Raw genomic sequence first — 22421 nt, forward strand, 5'->3', positions numbered from 1 at the left:
CCTTTCTAACCTCATTGACATTGTTCGGACCCTGACCCTCGGCTCGGATTATTGCCCCGCTCCGTTCACTGATCTCTCTGTCTTGCATCTTTCTTCATTCCAAGCCATCCTTCACACGGCTGCCAAAGGGATTTTTTTTTTTAAAGCACAAGTCTCACCACATAACTCCCTTAATCAATTCCAAAGGCTTTAAATTGCTTCTAGGAACAACTTTTCACAACCTGGTCACAATCTTGGAAGTGCTCAGCAATCCAGCCAAACTGGCTTTCTTATAGTTCTTCATAAATAACCACCATTATGGCATTCACCTTCACACTGGCTGAACCAGGCCTGGAATGCACTCCTTCCTTCTGGATGACTCTTTGAATCCACTGTTGACTTTGACATTCAACTCAAGTACACCCATGTCCCTGAAGGTTTCATATATAGCAAAAATCTTTGGGGCTACTTAGCAACCCTCAAAACAGTTCAAACCTCTTTGCCCGGCATTCAAGGTCCGACTCTGATCACATATACTCTATCTTGTCTCTCCTATTCCTCTTCTTGCTTTAGGTCCCAGTTAAAGTGGACTGCTCTCTCAATCATCTACATAAGCCTAATGAGACTTGGTGATCTTATAATTGAATCAATTTCTATTTTGATTCTATTTTATTTCTATTCTATGATCAATTTTGATTCTTAAGACCACCTAGCCAGTGTAAACTGTTCTGCTGACCCTCAGTCTTGCATCTTCAACTGCTTATCAGACTTCTTAAGTTGGATGTCCCGTAGGTAACTTAAACTCAACATATCCATTTAAACTAATTACATATCCACCCAAATCCTGGTCAAGGGCATCATCACCTTCCCAAGCCCCCAGTCTCCCAACCTAGGCTTCCTCCTCGCTATTTCTCACTTTCATAGTCATGTTGCCAAAGCTTATTTTACCCTTGCAAAGTCTCTTGCACACCTGCCAACTTCCTTCTGATGCTGCTTGCCACTGCCCTGGTTCCTTCCCTATCACCACACTATTGGGCTAGCAAGTCAAGCAAGTGTGCTGGTGATTCTGCCTAACCTCATGTCATTCCCAGGCTGGTCCTTTCTGCACTCGACTGACAAAAGTAATCTTCCCTAAGTATAGGTCTGACTTTGTTACTCCCATACTCCAGTGGCTCCCTGTCATCTCCAGGATCAAAGAGAAACTATTTCTTGGCATTCAAAGCCCTATAACCTAGCCCCTCTCCTGCCTTTGTAGTCTTCTTACACCAATTACTTGCTTCTTGCATCTTCCCAAACAAGATAGTCCATCTTTCAGGCTCTGGACATCGTCTCTGTTCTTCACGCCTAGAATGTTCATCTCTGCCTCCTGGCATCCCTAACTTCCTTCACATCCCAGCTAAAAACCTAATTTTCTAAAAGAAGTTCTTCCTAATCCCTGTTAATTATAGTGCTTTCCCTCTTTTGGTTACCCTGTTTATAGCTTAGCTTGTTTATAGTTATCTGCATGCTGTCATGCCCGTTAGATTGTGAGGGCTGGCACTGTCTTTTGCCTTTGTCTGTATCCACAGCCCCTAGCACCGGTGTCTGACATACAGACACTTGAGTGTTTGACCATGCACTGAGAATCTCCTAGATGTTCTTCTGGCCTCAGACCTTTTCCCCGTCCAATCTATTCTTCGTACAGCTGTACGAGTTGAAAACTGCGAAAAAGGAGTCAGAGTATGTAAGTCGTAACCCAAAATGGATCAGAAAGCTGCCTATGTCCACGTGAGGCTTGGGGCAGAGGGAAAGGCCCCAACCTGTGCTTAATGAGGGCAGAGAGGAAGTGGGGACAACAGGATTGAAAGGTTTGGTTAAGGCTGTGCTATGACTGTATAGCAGATAGACATTCTGCAAGACAAGCCTTAAGATCCCCTAGGAGGGCAGGAATGACTATAAAAAGGCTCCCCTGCTCTTGCCAGCAGACCTTTAATTATGTGCCAGAGCCTGCCTGGCTCAACCTCTCTGCAAGGGTGGCATCTTGGGCCACCTCACATTGTCCAGTTTCCTCAGCCCTCCAACAATTTAGTTTTTTTTTACGAGGGTGTTCTAGGGTGGCAGGATGGATAGAACTCTTAGGAATCAGGGGAATGGGTTCCTAACTTAAAAATAAGCATTTACTGGATGCCAAGCCAAATGCAAAATGCCGAGGATGCGATAAAAGACTTTATTTTGACAACTAAGTTCTACATTCATTTGATTCCACAAAGTGGCTGCCAGAAAGACAGGTTTTCTGGTAGTTCTCAAGCCACATATCAAAACACAGGTTATTAGGGAGATATTGCTATATTTATACTTTCTCAAGAACATATTCAACTGATGCATGATTTTTAAAAATAAGATTAGTCAGTCTTACCTTATAAGTGCATTACAAAGATATGCACATCTTACTTAAGTTACTTATTCAATCCCCTAGACCCTCCCAAATAAATCCAAATCATTTAAATCAGGTTTTCTTTTAAATTGGGAGGTAGACATGATAGAGTTGAGAAGTAACCATTTTTGTGGGTGCTTCTTTTGGTGTGGCAATAAGTCAAAATACACAAAAATAAATTGACCCATGTAACAAAATTATAAAGCTCAAACACTACCAGAACAGAGAGGACACCCCCAGTCCACCCCTTCATGGTGCATATATTTTCAAATTTTTTTCAATGTAATCAAGTTACATTGCTTTCTAAACTTTTCTTTAAAAATATTATATTAGGATGATTGAGGGGGAAGCAGATAGAGGAAATTTTGGTGATGTAAAAAACAAGCTATCAATCTTATTTATAATAATACTTCACCATGACTGGTTTTTATTGCAGCAAAATATACCATTTTTGACAGAGGGCAAATAAAAGACCTAAAATCCAATTTTCTACTCAAGTATTATTTTGGCCATGTTTTGATTGGCCCAACTACACCTAGAAAGAATTCACTTAAATCTATCATTGATTTGAGAGCCTGCCAGTACCTTCAGATTGAGCAGTATTAAACTTGTATTTTGAAGATGGAAAAAGGCATAAAGACTTGTCATTATGCCTCAAAGTACTAAAATGGTACCTTTTTAAGAATGTGAAAGTCAATATATTCAGCACTGTACAAACCTAATGCAGAAGAAATAGTGATGAAGTTATTACTGAGAATCCAGATGCATAGAAAAAAGATGTGCCTATTGTGTGGGTGATAAACACAATAGCTGATTTCTGTATAGCACTTTAAACATTTCTTTAATATACAAACAACATTTTTAAAGACACATTCTCATTGGATGTTCTGTTCTGTGCAGTCCCAAGTAGATCAGCTGGACAATCGATCCCTTTCATTAGAACAGTGTTAGCATTTCCAGAGGGAGAAGTGAGCACAGGACCATATGCACACTTTGTACAGTCAAGCAGAAATCATCTCAAATCACAGAAGGCAAGCATTTTCCATTCTAGTTCAGGATTAGAGCAACCTCCTTCATGGTAGGAATTTTTGACTTTGTCTCCTCAACACCTAGTACAGTGCCATATAAATTGGAGATTCAGTAAATGTTTTCTTGAATGTTGAAAGTTGGAATGAAGTGTTCAGAATACCTGAAATTCTGTGTTGTTTCATGCATAAAAATGCTGTTGGATTATTCATTTTTTAACTTTTTTAACAGTGCAAACTCAACTAAATTTTCTAATTTCCTAGAGACTACAGAGATTCTCCCAAGTCTATGCTGGAACAGGGTTGCAGTGTGCTGGGGACTTTCACCTAGCAGCAGTCAGGACTCTGTTTAGCCTTACTTTTATTCCAGAAGGATTCTCTGTGAAACCTCAAATGTCAGACTTTTCCTCATTCTGAAACAAGCAGACTGCGTTTGGGTCCTGTTTGTATTAGTTAATTCTCTTTGAGCAGCTTTTACTTTTAAGATCCTTAGTAATTTCTCATGAAAATTTACAGGGTGCTGCAATGTAGAGATTAATTAAGCTAGCACATATACACTACGTGAAAGTCATTTTCCAAAACCACAAGTTGACAACTGCTGTGAGATCTACTGGCTTTCTTCTCTTTTCCTCAAAGAACACAGTATTATAAACTAAATTTTTCAGTGATGTGCCAGGGCTGTAGAACAAGTAATAATTCTATCTGGTACCTTTTCACTAGGTTCCACTGATAACCTCTGTTCACATCCTCACAAGGAGGTCTTTGCCAGGCCCCACCAATTTTGTTCCTTTAATCCTTCCAAAAGAATACTCCTTTCTCTCATTATTTAGGAACCCTCTTAACAAATCCACAAATAGAGAATTATTACTGCAAGAGACTGTGCTAGATAGACAATTGCTCCTAACTTTAAAGCGCCAATTATTAAATAAAAAAAGCATGACTGTCTTTCATATAGTACAAAAACAATCTCCCTCCTTGTCTATAACAAGAATCAAGACTATTTACCTCTGGCTTAGTACTCAAATCTTCCTAAGCCTAGGACAAGGCTAAGAATGACCTTTAGTTTTATACCAACCTCTGGGAAGAAATGGTCATAAATGCAATACTTTCAAGGGAAGATTATACTCCTGGTATGACCTCAGGCAGGTCTTAACCTCTCCATGCCTCACTTTCCTCAAATGTAAGAGGGAGTGGTTGAGCTGGATGCTTTTCCAATGCCTACATCTATGACCCTAATGAAGGTCTCATTGATCTCATCCCAGGACAATGGATAAAATTTTTCCTAAATTAATTAATTACACACAACATTGCTATATAGCCATTGTTCTTATTCCTATGGGTGGCCTGAATTCAAGTAGTCATTTGAAGTCAAGTTGGACAAGGATTTTCCATTCAAGTGTGAGCAAAGTAAATATTAAAAGGCAGATTAAAAATTTTTCATAGTCCTTGAAACAATCTGCGAGTCATTTTATACATAAAAAGGTTTTAAACTAATATATCCATTTTTATTGCCTCATTAGGGAGGAGTTTGAATTTTGTGAAATGTTAAGTCCAATTAAACTTTGAACACATGTAGAGTCAAATATTTCAACAAAACTGCAGTTTAATTTCAGAAAAAGTGTTAAAATATATATATATTTATACATCGATTTCTGACATACACTTAATGTGTTAGTATACACAAAATGATGCTTTCTCTTGAAACTGTATTTTATGAAATGTACATTTTTAATTTAAATACTCAGTATACACTGCACTTAATCTGCATGTTGCATTTATTAAATACATTAAAATCTGCAATGTAACAAAACGTTTTCTGCATACGAAATTCAAAACACCATTTTAAATGAACAAAAGATGGCTCACTTCATTTTCTCCTAGTGCATAGTACACTAGCTCAGCTCCACCCACACCAGCTGTTCGTTCTTTTTATTTGACATTGTTCACAGACTAATACATATTACAATAAGAGTGCTGGATAAAAACATGAGGTACGAAAGTGGTTCAAAGATTACAGGTCATGCAGATCATGCTAGACAGCAAAGAAAATTGTGAATGAGAAAACACTAAATAAAAATACATAAAGAATGTGCATTGTAAAAAAAAAAACTCCATTACACAGCTTTGCTTCTTTGGTTACAAAGTAGGTTGAACAATTTCACAGCTTTTTATTCCCACCCAAAAAAAAAAAAGTCATACGAAATGTTGAAAAGCAGAGGAATCATGGCAATTTCTCTATAGAAAGTAGAAACAGAAATGAGCAAAGTTTTCTTCATCAAAATAGCCCATCAATTATTTATTATATCACAATAACTGGTGACTACCTGTACAGATGCACTATGGTCTTCATACTTACACTATACAAAATTTACATTCAATCTGGGTCTTTACTACTGAAAATAAATACCAAAGGTAAATTGCCATTAGTGTTAGAAATATGCCAGGATTCGTTTGTTCAATTATTGCCTAAACGTTTTATCTAGTAAATGCAATCCCGTCTATCAATTCCTTTACTGATACTTACATTTATTTTTTTAAAAAAATTAAGAAAAAGTTCTGTGACATTGTTCATGTACATTATGAAAATAGCAGCCCTGTAATAAATAAAACATAAAGAAATGAAAACTAATGTAGGCAAATGTTACTTCTATTGAAAGAATGGCGGCTCTTTAGATGAATGGTTACTCATAACAAGATAGGAAGGCTCAAGGTAATCCATGGACAATAGGAGACTGAATGCCACCCAAGCTCTTAAAGACCCCGCCCGCTCATGCGCACCAGGCCACAGGCAGGCTTTCCTGGCTTTAATAACCCTCATCTATGACTTTCCTTGTGTCCTGATGGCAAACAACTGGACATCAACTGTGCGGCATGAAATCTCAAAGTGAGGACTAGCTCTTGGAGAATGATTGTCTAATACTGAAAAGGCCAAACACACACGTGGCTACTTGCTTTCATATAAAGTGGAGAGAACACCAGTGGCACACGAGGACAGACTGCTTTCAGGTTTGTCTTAATGAGGCAAGAAAGCTTTACGCTGAGGACACATTCGGCTGCTGAGGAGGTTGCGTTGGCTGCGGAGGCTGTGCTATCACTGTCTGCTGTTGAGAAGTGCTACTAGGATTGGCCTGTTGGGTTGAGAGTTGGGATAATTGATCATTGTTTGAAAGAGATTTTAACAGTGCATTCTCTCGTTCAAGTAAAGAGTTTCTTTCGACTAATTCTTTTATTTGTTCCTTCAGAACTTCCACCTCTTCTCTTACTGCATACATCAAATGGCTTTTCACCAGATCCTGTAAACAGAATTAGCAATGTCAAAGACAATCAACTCACATGAAATAAAAGACAGTTCAGCAAATCGGTTGTTTGGGGAAAAGCATTTAAAAAAAAAAACTGACTCCTGAAAACTGGTTTTCAACCTATGTTTTACAGTGTGCTCTCAATGTCTCTATGAGGGCACAAGAAAATGAAGCTCCCAATAGAATGGGAGGCAACTAAAGTACTTTGTGGCACTTTTTAGAATAGGAAGAAAAATGTAGTTTGCTCAATGTCCATAAAGCTAAAACCAACAACTACTGTTTATTCCAGCAATGATGAGATCTTGCTTATTGTCACTGTCCAATGGAGCAAAAGGTGATGGCAGAGTAAAAAGGTGGATGCAGAGGTGAGATTGAGGAGGAGAGGCTGGAACGAAAGGGCTGCAGTGCGGGAGGTGTCTGCTATGTAAGTCTAACAATGTGCAACTGCTAACAATCTTTGAAATTGTTACAATTAAATCGATTCTCCAAAAATTGCAGATTACTAAACCATGTGTATTTCACCTAGCTATATATCAAAAGCTGGGAATATAAGTAATTTTAATCTTAAGAGTCCACAGAACCCCAAGGGTCCATTGATAATTGATAATATTTTAGGGCTCCCCGAAGCTGGACAGGAAAGAAATTACATTTTTATTTCAATATAATTCTCTTCCTTTGTGACATTCCGAGAAAGGGTCCATGGACTTCTAGGACACACACAGAAAGGTAGGACACTGGGCAGGGGTAGGCCTTTTAAGCTCTACATCTATGAATCTGAGACACTTAGGGTACCTCAGTTTCCTCACTGACATGATGAAGACTTGAGAGGGTTGGAGCAGATAAATTCTGAGGTCCCTGCCAGCTCTAAATTGAGAGCTGTGATTCTGTGAATGAGAAGTAGAAATCACGAAACCGTGCATCTAGTTCAGGCCTTGAGGCCACACGGGGTCTAGTTGTTGCTTCAGTCATATCCGACTCTTTGTGACCCCATTTGGGGTTTTCTTAGCAAAGATACTGGAGTGGTTTGACATTTCCTTCTCCAGATCATTTTACAAATGAGAAAACTGAAGCAAACCGCATTGAGTGACTTGCCCAGGGTCACATAGCTACTAAGTGTTTGAGGCCAGATTTCAGCAACATGAGTCTTCCCGATTCCAAGCCCAGCGTTCTATTCACTGGACCACTTAGCTGCCAATCTAGGGGCATCTAGATAGCTGAATAAAATAGTCCCCATAACAAATAAGCAATCAAAAGAATGCATTTTAATGAGAAATTAACCAAACTAATTTTTGGCAAAGAAACACCCACTTACCAACACAGCCAATACTTTCTGGGTAATGCTTAAGTACTGTTCAAATTTGCTGAGAATTCTACTTACCATAGCCTGCTCTATTTTGTTGTCGATGGCTACAACACTTGCCCCAGATGCACTGGAAGAAAAAAAATTAAAACATTTTAGCAAATGGCAATTTAGTAACATTTATTAAGTGCCTACTATGTCCGAGGCATTGAATTCAAGGCATTGAATTTAGCCCACCCTCTTCTACTGTCTAAAACAATATGACAAATTGTTAATAAGTACTTATCACGTTTTACCTAAAACATACTAGTTATTTGAAATTATCACAATTAATCCATTTCGGGGTTTTTGTAACTGTAGGTATTCAGTTTCCTCATCTGTAAGATAAAAGGGCTCAATTAGATAGCGAAGGTCTCTCTTAACATTGTAGTACAATTCCCTTTCTGACACTAAAAGACATGTTGTTCCAGCTAAGAAGCCATTCCGTGTTTCAAAAATCAGCATACTTCTCTACTAGTTTTGCTAAAAGCCAGACGTTCTGCTTTTATAAAAGTGTCCTAGACACCAAAACCTTAAGAAAAGATAGTTATTTTTATGCTTTTTAATGTAGAAATTCCAATTATCACTTAACTGTGTAAGGGGGGGGGAATCACATCATAATTTTCTTATTTTAATATCTGCTTCTCAAACCATCAGAAAGATTCAGAAAACTCTACAGCAAGTTATATAAGAGATTAGTGTTCTGGAGCCTGCAAGTCAAGGCCTTCGAGGCTGAAATGCCTAACAAACATGCTATCCTATTAGGTTAGTTTTTCCTTGAAATGATTAAAAACACTTAGCACATGAACCACATAACCAAAAAAATGTATACTTTCTGTATAAACGGATACCCTTATCAGGCTGAATTCTTGATATATTCCAGGGCTGTCCAACCTTAAGTTTTTATTGAAACAAGAGACAATATATTTTGATTTGCCGTTTTAGTGAGAGCTCTGCGGTAGCTTGGCTTCCTTTACTAAAGCATTTATGTAAGTTTCTGTGCTTGTAGGCGGGCCACATTTTGGACAGCCCTGATATACACCAAATGAAAGACAGGAAATGGCCTACTCCAGGATGAGGAGTGGCCAAGGGCACTTGAGAGGTTGGGGTTAAGTGACTACAGTCACCTGGCATATGTGGGAGAAGTGGGGCTTGAACCCATACCAGTTATCTATCTATTACATCATGCTGCCCTTTTCATATATAAAGGGCTAAAAAAAAAAAAGACATACAAAACAGAATGTTAATGACATACTTTAGTTCAAGATTCACTGCCAGTTACATTGTGAAAATTTTCTAAAAGTGTTAATGAAAATGACTGGGGCCACATTTTATCAGATTCCAAAGCGAAGTGTACAATACAAGAAGCATTTAAATTCAAAGTATGCCGCAGAACTCTAGGTCAGAACACCTTCCTTATTTTTCTATTTTTAAATTTCCACATGTCAAGACTGAAACCATTTCTAAGGAATTTTATGACTTGAAACTCCAGTTAATTCCCAATTAGCCAAACATTTATGTTAAATGTTATCTTTAAATGGCTATTTAATAAGAGTATAAACTTGAGCAAGTAAAATTTTAAAAAAAGGCAAAATCAAACAACTCCTATTTGCAAAGTAGTCAACTATCCTACTATGTGCCGGGCATAAGCTACGTTGGAGGGAAATAGAGAAAGGCAAAACGGTTCCTGCTCTCAAGGCGTTAGTTCATAGCCTAATGGGATGAAGGGACAGCATTGAGGAGAATGGGAAAAGCTTCTTAGAGAAGTTGGGATTCTAGCTGAGACCTGAAGAAAGCCAGGAAGCAGAGATATGGGAGACAATGCCCACTCGGGGGAAGGTGTGAAATCTGCCAGCAGTCAGGGGGTGGAGTGACTTGTGAAGGAAGACAGTGTCCTCAGATCCAGGGAGAGAGGGAGGGCCAGCGCCATGGGCCCTTTGACATTACCTCTACTTCTCTGCTTTGACATTTACAGTGTGTCCCTGAAGAACTCTCATTTTACAGGGCTGAGTTTTTGTGCATTACCACAACAAGCAAGGAAATCATGCAACTCCATAGACCAATCAGAATCTTTTCTACTGCCTTGCAACTGGATTCTGTTCCAGACAAGTGGCCAGTAGGTCATTGGTTCTCAATCCTCCAGTCCCCAGACGCTGCTGCCCTCAGCTTTACCTACCATATATCCATTACTGCCCAGGCCCTGGCCCTTCTTTTTCTTTCCAAGGAGCTACTTAGATATCTGTGTTTGACCCCACCCCTTCTCCCTCCCTCTCCTTTGGCAATCTTCTTCATAAAAAGGGTTGGAAAGGACATCCAAAATTTATCTTCTCCAACCCATACCAGCAGTGTCTCTACAGAATAACCCCCGAAGAACAATAATGATGGGGAACTCACTATTTTCCTGAAAATGACATTCAACATTTGACCAGCTTCCCCATTCGGTCAAAACCCACCTTTCTAAATGCAAGGATTACTTTTTACAAAGATGACTCCTCAATTTACTAAGAGGTTAAATTATTTATCCCTGGTATCACATTTAACAGTTAGAGGCAAGGAAGGCTTAATTCTAGGTCTTGCATATGCCTTGACCTGCATTCCTATCAAGAGATCCATCTATCTATCTAATTTAGGAATAGAATCCAAACTCGCCTACATTGCAACTCTCACTATAAAACCATGAACTGATAAATACAGCTGAAGAAAGTAGGGCTTCACATAAGCTCTCCCTTAAAGGAAAATCAAAAAATAGTCAACAATTTTAGATACAAAAATTCAAGTTAATTTAGTGCTACTATAGCTTAAAACTGCACTAATAGTTCTGATGCCCTGTATTAACTTCTACACAGTAGAATCTTCTACTCTTGCCTAAGGCAAGCTCCAAAAGAGGGGGGGAAAATGAACTTGAACTTACCATGAAAATAAACTAAAAACTAAATAAATAAATCCCACTTTACGATTCTGCCAGAGTAGACTTCCGGCTGCTCCAAGAATTAATCACCCCATCTTTCACCTCCACAGTCAATATGCCCAATCTCTGCATCTTAGTCACTTCTCCATGTCAGTGCTCCCCCTCCCCCAAAGCATACCCTGAGCCCCTTTTTACCAAGTGCTCCAGCCTTCATACTTTCTTGCACTATATTTGTATGCATGTTGCATTCTCTTTGGCAGACTGTAAGCTCTTTACTGGGCACAAGTGGTTTCACTGATGTCCTTGCATTACCAGCACAGTGTTTTGCACATAATATGTACTTAATATTTGCTAGAAGGGTGAGGATATGATGTAAAAAATATTGTTAGCCTCTTGATAGCACTAGAGATATTCCATAAGAGCTAGATAATTCCTTCCCAAATAGTCTTTTAGACAAAGCAGTCTTTATTTTCTATTAGGTTAAAAAAATGCTACTGATCAATAACTAGAAAAAGGACCTGCTGAGTGATCAAAAGTGATGTGCTTCATTTTACGGGTGAGAGGGGGGTCAGACGGGGCTTATTCTCTCCAAGTACAACTGGCCACATGACATCTACTATGCTCTTGTCTCATCCTTATATCCAATCAAATCACATAGTATCTTTAAAGACTCATTTGTCCAAATCAAAAAAAAAATTCATTTGTCCCTTCAAGATGGAACTTTTGGTTCTGAATTTACAACTTTCATCACAAAAATTACAGGACTTCTTGACTTCAACCCTAAGAGTCAAATGATGTTTTAATGGTACTTCCTCTTGCTTAAATTCTCTCTAGCACCAAATGGAGAACTTGGTTTTGCTGGATTAAATGAATGATATTTTAAGATGAACATGAATACCTGATTCAAGGTCTCCAAATAGCCTTGAATATAATCCTTCAAAGATATAAAAGCAAACCCGTGATTAATTTAATTGGCAAACTTGGGAAATTTATTGGCATGAATAGAAAGCAGAGGCCAGAAGAGCTGGGTTCGGCTGCCACTTTCTATGGAATGAATCTGGACAACTTGGTTAATCCTTCTGGACTTCAGTTTCCTTCTCCCTAACATGAGGATTAATAAATGATTGGCCTTACAAAGCTGTTATGATGCTAAACAACGAAATGGCTATGAAAAGTACTACATGTAGCTGTAAAGGGTTACGGCCAATCAATTAATGAGTATTTCTACCTGCCAGATATTGTGCCTGGCATTGAGGACCCAAAGACGAACATTCTACAGGTGGTATGGATGTGTTGGGAAGTATGGCGCAGACCAAGAAAAAAAGCTGGAGATCTGAAGAGGTCAAAGTAGAGGAACCACTGGGGACAACCTGGATTCAAGTCAACAAGCACCTATTATAGTCTGGGCAAGAAGGACACAAAGATGAAAATGAAATAAGTGATAGAAAATGTTTGGATCTGGCCATGTGATTTCATTGGTCTAAAGCAGAATTTCCCAAAGTGGGCGATATCGCCCTGGGAGTTGGGGGGTGGGCTGGAAGCTTTGGGTGCAATTGGAGGAGACACTGAATCAAAATAAAGGGGCGCTAGAAGCATAAGGAAAGAAGAAAATTTTGAAAAACCGTTTATACATGTTTTATCTGTTGCATAAAAGTCACAGTGACATTATTTTCCAAATAAACACGCAAAATGCAAAGTCTTAACAAGGAAGTATTGGCAGGTGAGCAGGTCACACATTTAGGGTTATGCATCAGCAGGAATATGTGCATGTAATAACTTGTTTATAATACTATACTATATGGTTACATGCTGAAATATTGCATTATGAAAATTTCAATGCAGGAAAAAACCCACAAGCTTACAATAAATAAATTTAAGATGTGTTTTTTTAAAATTTTTTTTCTATTTTCTTGAAATGACACAAATTTTTTAAAAATTAAAGGGTTAAAAAAAGTAGATTTCCAGGGGGTTGCTGAGTAATTTTGTTTTTGAAGGGGATGGTAGGCCAAATAAGTTTGGGAACCTCTGGACGAGAGGATTCCCAGTGTGGAAGATTTCCCTTGCAGAAATAGCCTGGAGGGAAGAATTAAGGGGAATTGCCCATCTGACACAGCTACTCCAAGTCAAGGCTTGAACTCAGGTCTTCTTGTCTCCAAGCCTGTTCCTAGTCTGCCTCTCTAAATATTTAATAAACAGTCATTTGGGATGGGTGGCAGGGGGAGGGAAAAATTATCATATTGGATTGCATCCACTTATAAGGTCTACAAAACTTTTTTCCCCTCTTTACACCGTTTTACAAATGAAGACACCATCCACCCTCTAGATAAAACCGAGACACAAGTGGCAGGTGTAGAACACAAATTATTCTCATTATTCTAATTCCAAATCCAACTATTCTTGCTCCCAGATGATCATTCACAACATTAGTTCTCTTAAGGTGATGGTCCCAAATCGAGTTTACCCTCCAGTCTCTGTCTGACCTATCCCCATCTATTGACTCCATTCTTAAAACCCTGTCCTTTATCTGCCATCTCTTCAAAGTCACCCTGAAATTCTTCACTATGCACTAACCACACTAGCTGCCTCCCTCTTGCAGTCTTGGCTTCTTCTGCAAATCCTCTTCTGAAATCACTCTAAGGTCACCAATGGTGCCAGAAAAACCAAATTTAATGGTCTCTTTTCAGCTCAAGTTGTCTGAAACATCTGAAACTTGTAATCAAGCCAACCTTGCTGGCTACTTCCTCCTCCATATATGGATGTTTTTCCTATTCTTTCAATGAGTTCATTATTCACCCATATCCTTCATCCTCTTCTCTCTATCTACCTTCTCCCTTACAATATCATTCATTCAGCCAGGTTGACTCAAAGTTACATACTATACAGCTCTTACCTCTCTCTTAAGCTCCTGGCGTATCTATGTACTACTTAATTAGCCTATGTCTTATTAGCCACTCACCTTCCAAATATCTTTCCCATTTCTGATCTGCATTTTCTTTATAATCTTCACACATGCAAAGCCTGGGAAAGCCTGCTTGGTTCCTCTCAAACAATATCAACACAGCTGTCAAGAATCAGCAATTCTACCCTTCACATTACCCTACCTCAGGTGCCCCATAATTTCTTGTATAGAAATCACCACAATCACTTTCTACTGGTCTCCCTATTGCCTGTCTAACTTCTCCAAGCCATACTTCATACAGCTGCCAAAATAATCTTCCTAGGCATGGATCTGACTCTTAAAAACTTTTACAGCTTCCTACTGCCCATAGACTAAAATGCAAACTTCTTAGCCTGGGATTTAAGACAGGCCACATTTATTTCACACCATTCCCTTTTATGCCTTCTAAGTTTCAGACAAATTGAAGTCTACTTGCTCACCAATCTTGTCTTATACTCCTCTCCTCCAGGTATTAGTGATGAAGGTCATTCTCCGTGCTTTCTCATCATCAAAATTTTGCTTTTCCAACAAAACCCAGATCAAGATTCCTCAAAGCCTTCACTTGGATAAGTTCTCCAAGTTTCTTCTGGGCTACTTGAGCATACTGAATTGTTTCTATGTTGTTTTTACAAAGGTTTTCCTCCCGGTGATCAAAAGTGTGGGATTCAGCCACTTACGTTCTGGATAAAGGATTTTAAAATTTTATACCAGAATCTGCACACAACTTTGATTCAAAGTCACCCCGAGCTAAGAGCCAGGGTTCTTTCCACTGTACCGTACTGCCTCTATGATCATCAGCACTCAGATTTAAAGGACAGCATGGTTAAATAAAGTCTGTGTGCAGTTTTAAACCATGTAAATCTTTTATCCATCAAACCTCTCCCAGAACTGCCCAGCTCTACTGTGAACGACAATGACTATGAACAGTTCTAAAGAGCCTAAGTAAGCCTGAACTACACAATTCCACAACCATCAAGGTTTAGGAGGAAGAATGCTTTGTTACATCCAATTAAGCACCATGTGCTAGTGGTCTGGTTACACAAGTGCATGGATTCAAATATCAATATAACTAATTTTTTTTCCTTGTCATTTATCTTATCTTGTATATTCCCAGAAGGTTCAGCTCTGAGAATAAGGGAGGACACTTCCTGGAAGAGGCTTTCTACTCAATGATCTTTATGTAGCCAGCAAAAATATTAACACTTAATGACAGATGTTAGAAAGTTGAAGACATCATAAGCCTGAGAGCAGAAATCTAAGATAATTTACCTAACCAACATTCAGTAAGTTAGGTAAGACCAAATTGTTTTTATGAGAAATAGCAACTTTAATCTTTCTTAATGACCTTGCTTCATACACATTTGGATTGTGGAAGCTGAGAGATACAGGGTCACGTTCTGGCTCTAAATTCCAACTTTGTGAGAGCAACTAAGTTTTCTCATCAATACAGTGAGTCAGAACAAGACAATTTCTGAAAATTCTAAGGTTTGCTAGACTAAAAAACTCAAAATCAAAGGAGTTGATAAATCTGAACTTGACAAATTGTAGATGGACAAGCAACTTAGCCCTTTCCATGACCCATAGAGTAAAAAAAACAAAGCATTTGAGAAAGACAAGGGAAGTGTGAAACACTTCCAATGATTAACACCAACTATTGATTGAACAGGAATTTCAAATTCAAGTGTTAGCAGTTTTCTTGCCCCTCTTCCTCCCGCCATATGTGTACATGGTTAGTATTAGGCCCCACAATTTCAAAGTGCTACAAACACCACAGGGCAACAGTGATAAAGCATGGCCAATCCTAATCGTGTATAACTAGGAAGAATGTTACATATTCTCAAGTGAACTCTATCATCAATATCATATAACTAGATTAAATAACATAAAATGCATTTGCATATCTTCCATATAATATATGGCCAAGAAGGTGAACTTAGAATTTGCTAATTTCCAAATTAACCCAGCAACTCAATTTTTAAAAAAATGTATCATAGTGCTTTGCTCCCCACAAAGAACATCTCTATAGAGATGTTTCTCATCATCCTTGTAAAAAAGTATAAAAATTGTGAAATCCTTTGATAGATGTCATTGACAGACAGTATTGGTGAGATGAAGTAAGAGCAGTTCCCTTTTCTAGATTCATTTTTGTCCCAAGTACCTAGAAAGAATAGCTACTTGTAAAGCTATTCCTTGCTGTTCTCCATCTTATGAATACCACAAACTATGTGAAGAATTTTTACGTTAGCCTCAGAGCCTCAAAAATACTATGACACAAAATAAGCCAAGTACACAACTACATACAATTGTATTAGCACTGAACTGCAGTGGTACTGCATTACAATAGAAGTATTGACTATCTTTCAATGTCTGCAGAGCATTTAACACACATGATTTCATTGGGGCCTCACAAGAGCCCTGGTGAGGTTAAGTATAATCCTTTCCTCTTAATGAGACTTGCCCAAATATGGTTACTGTCAGTGGCAGATCTGAACCCAGATTCTCTCCAATTCAAGCCTGCCACTTACTCCATGATCTACAGCGCACACGCTACCTCAAATCATGCCTGAGCCAGATTGATATATAACTAGGAAATATTTAGCAAAACACGAATATAATACCACATAATGTTAGTTTGTGGCTTTCTATTGATGCTGCCCATAGGGATTTGACCCCACTATACTACATCATCCTGCTGATATTATCCCCACTCATCTGTGAGCCCCTAGAAAGCAAGAGTCAAATAAGAATTACAATGAAAATCAGAGAAAATTATCGTTGTCAACAATGATCATTTTAAGATGTGGCAAGAAAAGATTATTCATTTATTAATATATCTAGTTGTAATGAAACTACATTCTGTCGGAAACTCAAATCTTACCACAGACTGAATGGGAAAACACTGAAATTAAGATGGTAATCTTCAATATTTAGGCCAAGGTTCTCAAGACATACCTCTGAGCCTCTTTTTCCTTATCTGGATATTGATTGTAATAAAAATGAGCTCTAAATTTTCTTCTATGTTCCCAATTATTATTTTAAACTCTGGTGACTCTCCTGAAAAAAAAAGAGACTAACAAAGTGGGATTAATTTTTCTGTATTCACTTAAAGTAAACAAAGTAAAAGGAAGGGAAAAAAAAATCAGGAAAAGATGAAGGAAAAAATTCCTCCTATATTGAAATCTAATAATCCCAGATGAGTGAGTTTAAAAGAATTATAGGATTAATAAATTTTACTCCCCTTACATGACTAGTTATACTTCAAGCATAGGTATTGCACATTAAAAGGTAACTTTCTCTAAGTAATTCCATGTAATTAGCCAGCATGATATGTATTTGGAGTCAAAAGACCTGGGTTTGAAACCCATAGCTGTGGGCGTTGGCCAGTCACTTTCCCAACTTAAGTTTTAATTTGCTCATCTGTAAAATGAGGGAACTGAACTAGATTATCTTTATTTTCTTTACCACTCAAAATGTAGTGTCGTGACACATGCAATTTTGTGTACTAAAATGTTGTATTTAACCAGAATCAACAGATGGTAACAGATTAAGGGGAAAAAGTAAAAAATATAAAAATAGTAAGCTATGAAAATGCCTAGATTGTCTGGAACACCCCATTTCTTCCTCACGCTAACCCACCTAAAGAGGCAAAGTTGGCTAACCTGCCTGGGAGGTGGGGCGCATCCCCTACAGGAGGTACCCGCCCACTCCAGCACTGCTTCTGCACTATCAGCCAGGTAGCTCATACTTCCTAGTGATGATTATTTTGATATTATTGTACTTGACAGTCAAGAATTTTTATAACCATATTTTAAGCTGGGAAGCAAACAAGGAAATTTAACACTGAAACTTAGTATCTATAGTGAGCGTGGTTTTAGGAAATTAGGAAAACTACAGTACTGGATTGTGACATAAGCACAATGGCAAAATTCTACCGTTAAAACCAAAACCTACTGCTATCAATTCTAATCAAATTAATAAAGTCTGCTGCTCGTTATGGAATACAAGGAAACACCATACAGCTCATCAGTTGTTTTTTGAGAATGTTGGTAACCTAACGCAGAATGATGTTGGACAGGATGAATAGATATTTCCTTCCTCTGAGTCAGACTGAAACGTGTAAGTAAAGTGTGAGAAAGGGGTAGGAGGGAAGCACTTAATATTAATAATATTGGAGGAATTCTACTTCAACATTAGAAATATAATTTGAAAGTTAAATCTGATGACATTTAAATGGTAATCACTATAGCAATACCTAGGTGACCTATATATAGGATAAAGTGATAAAGTGCTAGGCCCAGAGCCAGGAAAACTCATCTTCAGACACTTATTAGTCGTGTCTCTAGACAAGTCAGTTACCATATCTGCCTCAGTTTCCTCATCTGTAAAATGAGCTGGAAAAGGAAATGGCAAACCATTTAGTATCTTTGGCAAGAAAATTCCCAAATGGGGTCACTTAAGAGTAGGATACGGCTGAAAAATGACTGAGCAACAAAATAAAGAAGGTCAGTTCTCTAAGTGTTCTCTATCAGGCCCCAAATTAAATGACATTTTGTGGCTTGCATTCTCATAATACTTCCGGGAGACTGATTTAAGGTCTTTCTTACGTACTAGATACATACCGGTATTTAATTCAGTCTTTCCACCCATGCTTATATCAACAACCAAGAGGGCATGAAATTTTGGTGACATATTTCCAGCTCTAAAAAGTACTAACACCTGTTAAGATTCTAATCCCGAAATATTAGTTAATATCTATTTAAACTTTTTTAGTTTACTTCTTGAGACTGTGCTGGATAGATGTTGACAAGCCAGCTATGAATTATTCAAAGACCAATCTGGACAGTGGCAAGATAGTCTGAAATGAAGGCCTGGTCTAGTTTACATTGGCATCCATCTTATTAAAAGAATCTTCTAGAATTTTTTGATGTCCAATTTACAGATGAGGAAACATGGATTTGTGAAGGCTCTTACCTATGGTATATACAACTATTAAGGATCTGTCAGAAGATAATCCAGTGGTCCAACTACTCTTACTACAGGGATAGAGGTAACAGCTGAGACAGCATGGGGGTAGTGGGTTCTTATAATCAGGACAGGAAACCTTAGTTACTGATCCTCAATGAACTCTCCGATACTGTAAGGCATTGACAGTGTTTAGAGCATTCCTAAAATAGTTCTACCTCAGGAAGCTAGGTCTAATTGGAGCCAAGAACATTTTTAATACGTGATTTCCAAACCTTAATTTGAAAGAATGCCATTACATATGAGTAACAGTTGGTTGGTCCTACTGAAAAACAAAACAAAACCAAACCTCTGGGATACAGGCTAAACCCCGGGGGTGGGGAACCTGGGGCCTCAAGGCCACATGTGGCTCGCTAGGTCCTCAAGTATGGCCCTTGACTAAATCCAAACCCCTTAATCTTGGACTCAGTTAAAAGGCCATACCCAAAGACCTAGAAGGCCACAGGTTCCCTACTCCTGGGACACCAAAAAAAAAAAAAAAAAAAAAGCCACAGTAAAGAAGAAAGAACAGTGGATTTTGAAACCTGGGCTCAAATTCCAAATCTTTCTCTTTCTTAAGTCAAATTTTTTGTTTTTATTTCCTTATCCGAAAAACGGGGAAATACTTTTATTCTGTCCCGGTGGAACACTGTGAGTCCACAAAGAAGAGGGCACGTAAAGTGCTATGTAAATCCTGACTTGCTACATTTAGTATCAGTTACTACTACCCTCATTTCCCCACGTGTAAGACGCACCCTTTTCCAAAATACTTGGGGGCTAAAAACTGGTTGCATCTTATACAGTGGTTGTAGATTTTTTTTTACTTGTATTTCCCGCTTTTTCTCACTTATTGTCTTTGCGCTCATTGTTTTGCATTTGTTACCGGTATATTAGGTTACGTTTTGCCACGTTCTGCCCAGAAATGGCTCAGAAATGATTTTCGTACAGTGCTGAATTCAAGTTAAAAGTGATTCAGTTTGCAAAACTGAATGTAAATTGTGCTGCTGCACGTAAGTTTGGTCTTCCTCCAACTGAGAAAACAATCTGAGACTGGCCGCGGGAAGAAGAAACCCTACAGAGAACACCAGGGCCGAAGAAGGCCATGAGAGGCAAGTCAGCCAAATGGCCTGATTTAGAGAGGGAACTGAAGATACGGATTGAAGAGCAAAGGGCAGTTGGAATTGCTGTGTCACAAAGATGGTTCAGCATGAAGCAAGAAGAAATGCTGATGAGTAAGAAGTTACTGATTTCAAAGGAGGACACAATTGGTGCTTCAGGTTCATGAATGGCCTAAGCATGCATACACGCACCAGACTTGCCCAAAAGATGTCTGAAAGCTATGAACAGTAGGTCCTTGAATTTCATTGTATTATTGTATGAATTTTATGATGAATAAAACTTTAGTTCAATAACTTTATGTAATACTTTTTTTCAAATTTCGGGCCCCAAAATTAAGGTGTGTCTTATACATGGGAACGTCTTGTACATGGGGAAGTATGGTATCTAAAATCCTTCTAATTACTAATAGGAATTATCAGAGCATAGTGATTTGGGAATATGGCTTTGGTATCCTCTAGGCATTAGCTAAATTTGCGTTGTAATTGCTTCCATTAAAAACAGTGGCAGAATTAATTTTTAAAGAGATTAACAAAATATCATTCCACTATATTAATTATATCTCAAAGAAATAAGCTTGTCAGAGGAAATTACAGGATAGTACATTTACTATTTTCAGTCATTTAGCAATTTTAATTATTTGAGTAACTTAATTGTTTTTTTTTTTTTGGTAAAAAGGTGCATATTTTCTCAATAGTATTAAGCTTTAAAATCCTAGATTTGGGGGTGGGTGGGAGAACAATCTACCAGTCAACTAGGCTTTCCTAAACTTTATAATCCTTTTATCAGAAAATCTGCCATTCAACCACAAATTTACCTATGATAATGTAACAGGATAAAGGAGGCTTAAATTTTTCTCTATCTCAGACCATCATAATCAAGTATCTAGAAAGTAGTTGTCTTTTTTTTTAAAGATAAATGAAGGTGAGAGACAAAATAGTCTTAAGGAATTCTTAAAGCAAAACACCTAGAATGAGTTCAAAATACTTCAGCAAGGAAATAGGGTAGAGATTTAAAAAAAAAAAAGTCTCAAGGAAAGAAATAAGTTTAACAACAATTTCTTCCGTTGAGATCAATAACATTTAAGAGTTTTGGGGAAAATTTCCTTATAAAGGTCTAAGTAAAATTAATGTTATACACCATAATTTTACAATTTTAAAAATGCCTTTAGAAAATACGTGCAACATGCTAGATAATGTAAAAAATTTTAAAAAAACAAAACACACCTTCTAATACTATGGTAAAAATTAATAAGGAGAATGAGATTTCGCCCAGCAGGACAACGCAATTCTTATAAACCACATATATTAAAGCCCCTAATAAAAATTTCAAAGTGAGCCAAGTCATCTAAAAATCACACTCAGTAAGCATTTGTATCAACAATTTGGCTAGCAACAGCTGTTGAGGTGTAAGACCCAACAAGACCAGCAACAAGAGCTGCCAGCACAGGTTCTTTGATTTGCTTTACTAAGGAAAGTAACTTTAAGGGGTGAGCAATCTCACTTTAATCAAACATACATATATAAATCACTTAGTTCAGGAGGAAAAGCCAACACCCTGAACTTCTGCGCAAATACAAATTACAAACATACATTATATAAACAAAGCAAATACAAACCAACATATGGGTAAGCAAAGCCGGGGGGCAGCCAGAATAGCTTGCCCAGAGTCTCAACACTCCTTCCGTGAATGAGCCCCCAAGGAAAACCGCTAACCTCTAAGTTTATATACCCTGTTCAGGGTCACAGGGTGCCACAACGTGCAACTCAAACCCATGTAAACTAGGCTTTCCCTTGAGGTAAGGAGGTCAAAGACTCCTGATTTAATCAAAGAAACAAAGGCTGGACTCATCAAGGGCACTTGATTAAATAAGTGCTCCAAAAGAAAAAACAGTAAAAAAGTTCCACCTTAATTACTGATACAGGATTTTACTAAGACTTTAAATTACTATACATAAGTACTTGCATGTTTCTTCAAGACACAAGTTAAATGAATCTTAAAAATTGAGAAATGGAAGGAACCAGTGTCCATCTGTCTACTCCTGACATGAAAGGAATCTTCACCCTAAGCATACGAGAAGAGGTCCTTGGGTTTTTGCTTAAAAGACGCAAGGCAGGGAACACAAAGTCTTTTGAGGCCCGTCATTCCACCTCTATACATTCCCCCTCCCCCCCCCCAATATCAAGTCTCTATTTGCCTCTTTGCAACAGCCACCCATCTATCCTGGTTCTGGCTTTGGATGGCGTATAGAACATTCACAGAAAAGGAGGATGACCAGTACCTTGGGTGTGTGAGCTTGCCAAGTTCTTTTAAGGGCTGCTCACCCTCCTTTGTGTCCACTTCACACTCCATTCTCATCTTTGGCTCAAAGAAATGGTAGTATGTGCGGCAGCTACACCTTGG

The 22421-nt window shown here is 38.1% G+C and overlaps 1 protein-coding gene across 3 annotated transcripts in view; it reads right to left on the reverse strand.

Annotated features, from left to right (window-relative positions):
* Window positions 1–3216: 3216 nt before the first annotated feature.
* Window positions 3217–22421, reverse strand: part of TSC22D2 (TSC22 domain family member 2) — a 54946-nt gene continuing 35741 nt past the window's right edge. For 2 of the 3 annotated variants that reach the window (XM_036755856.1, XM_036755855.1), the window contains 2 exons: window positions 8095–8146; window positions 3217–6710 (listed from right to left, as the gene is read on the reverse strand). In XM_036755856.1, the coding sequence (XP_036611751.1) occupies window positions 6450–6710; window positions 8095–8146 (313 nt within the window). In that variant the 3' untranslated portion in view covers window positions 3217–6449. Of the gene's footprint in view, window positions 6711–8094; window positions 8147–22421 lie in introns of those variants that run through there. The other variant, XM_036755857.1, reaches the window with a different exon arrangement.

Source organism: Trichosurus vulpecula, chromosome 4 (genome assembly GCF_011100635.1).
Source record: "Trichosurus vulpecula isolate mTriVul1 chromosome 4, mTriVul1.pri, whole genome shotgun sequence".
NCBI classification, from domain to species: Eukaryota; Metazoa; Chordata; class Mammalia; order Diprotodontia; family Phalangeridae; genus Trichosurus; species Trichosurus vulpecula.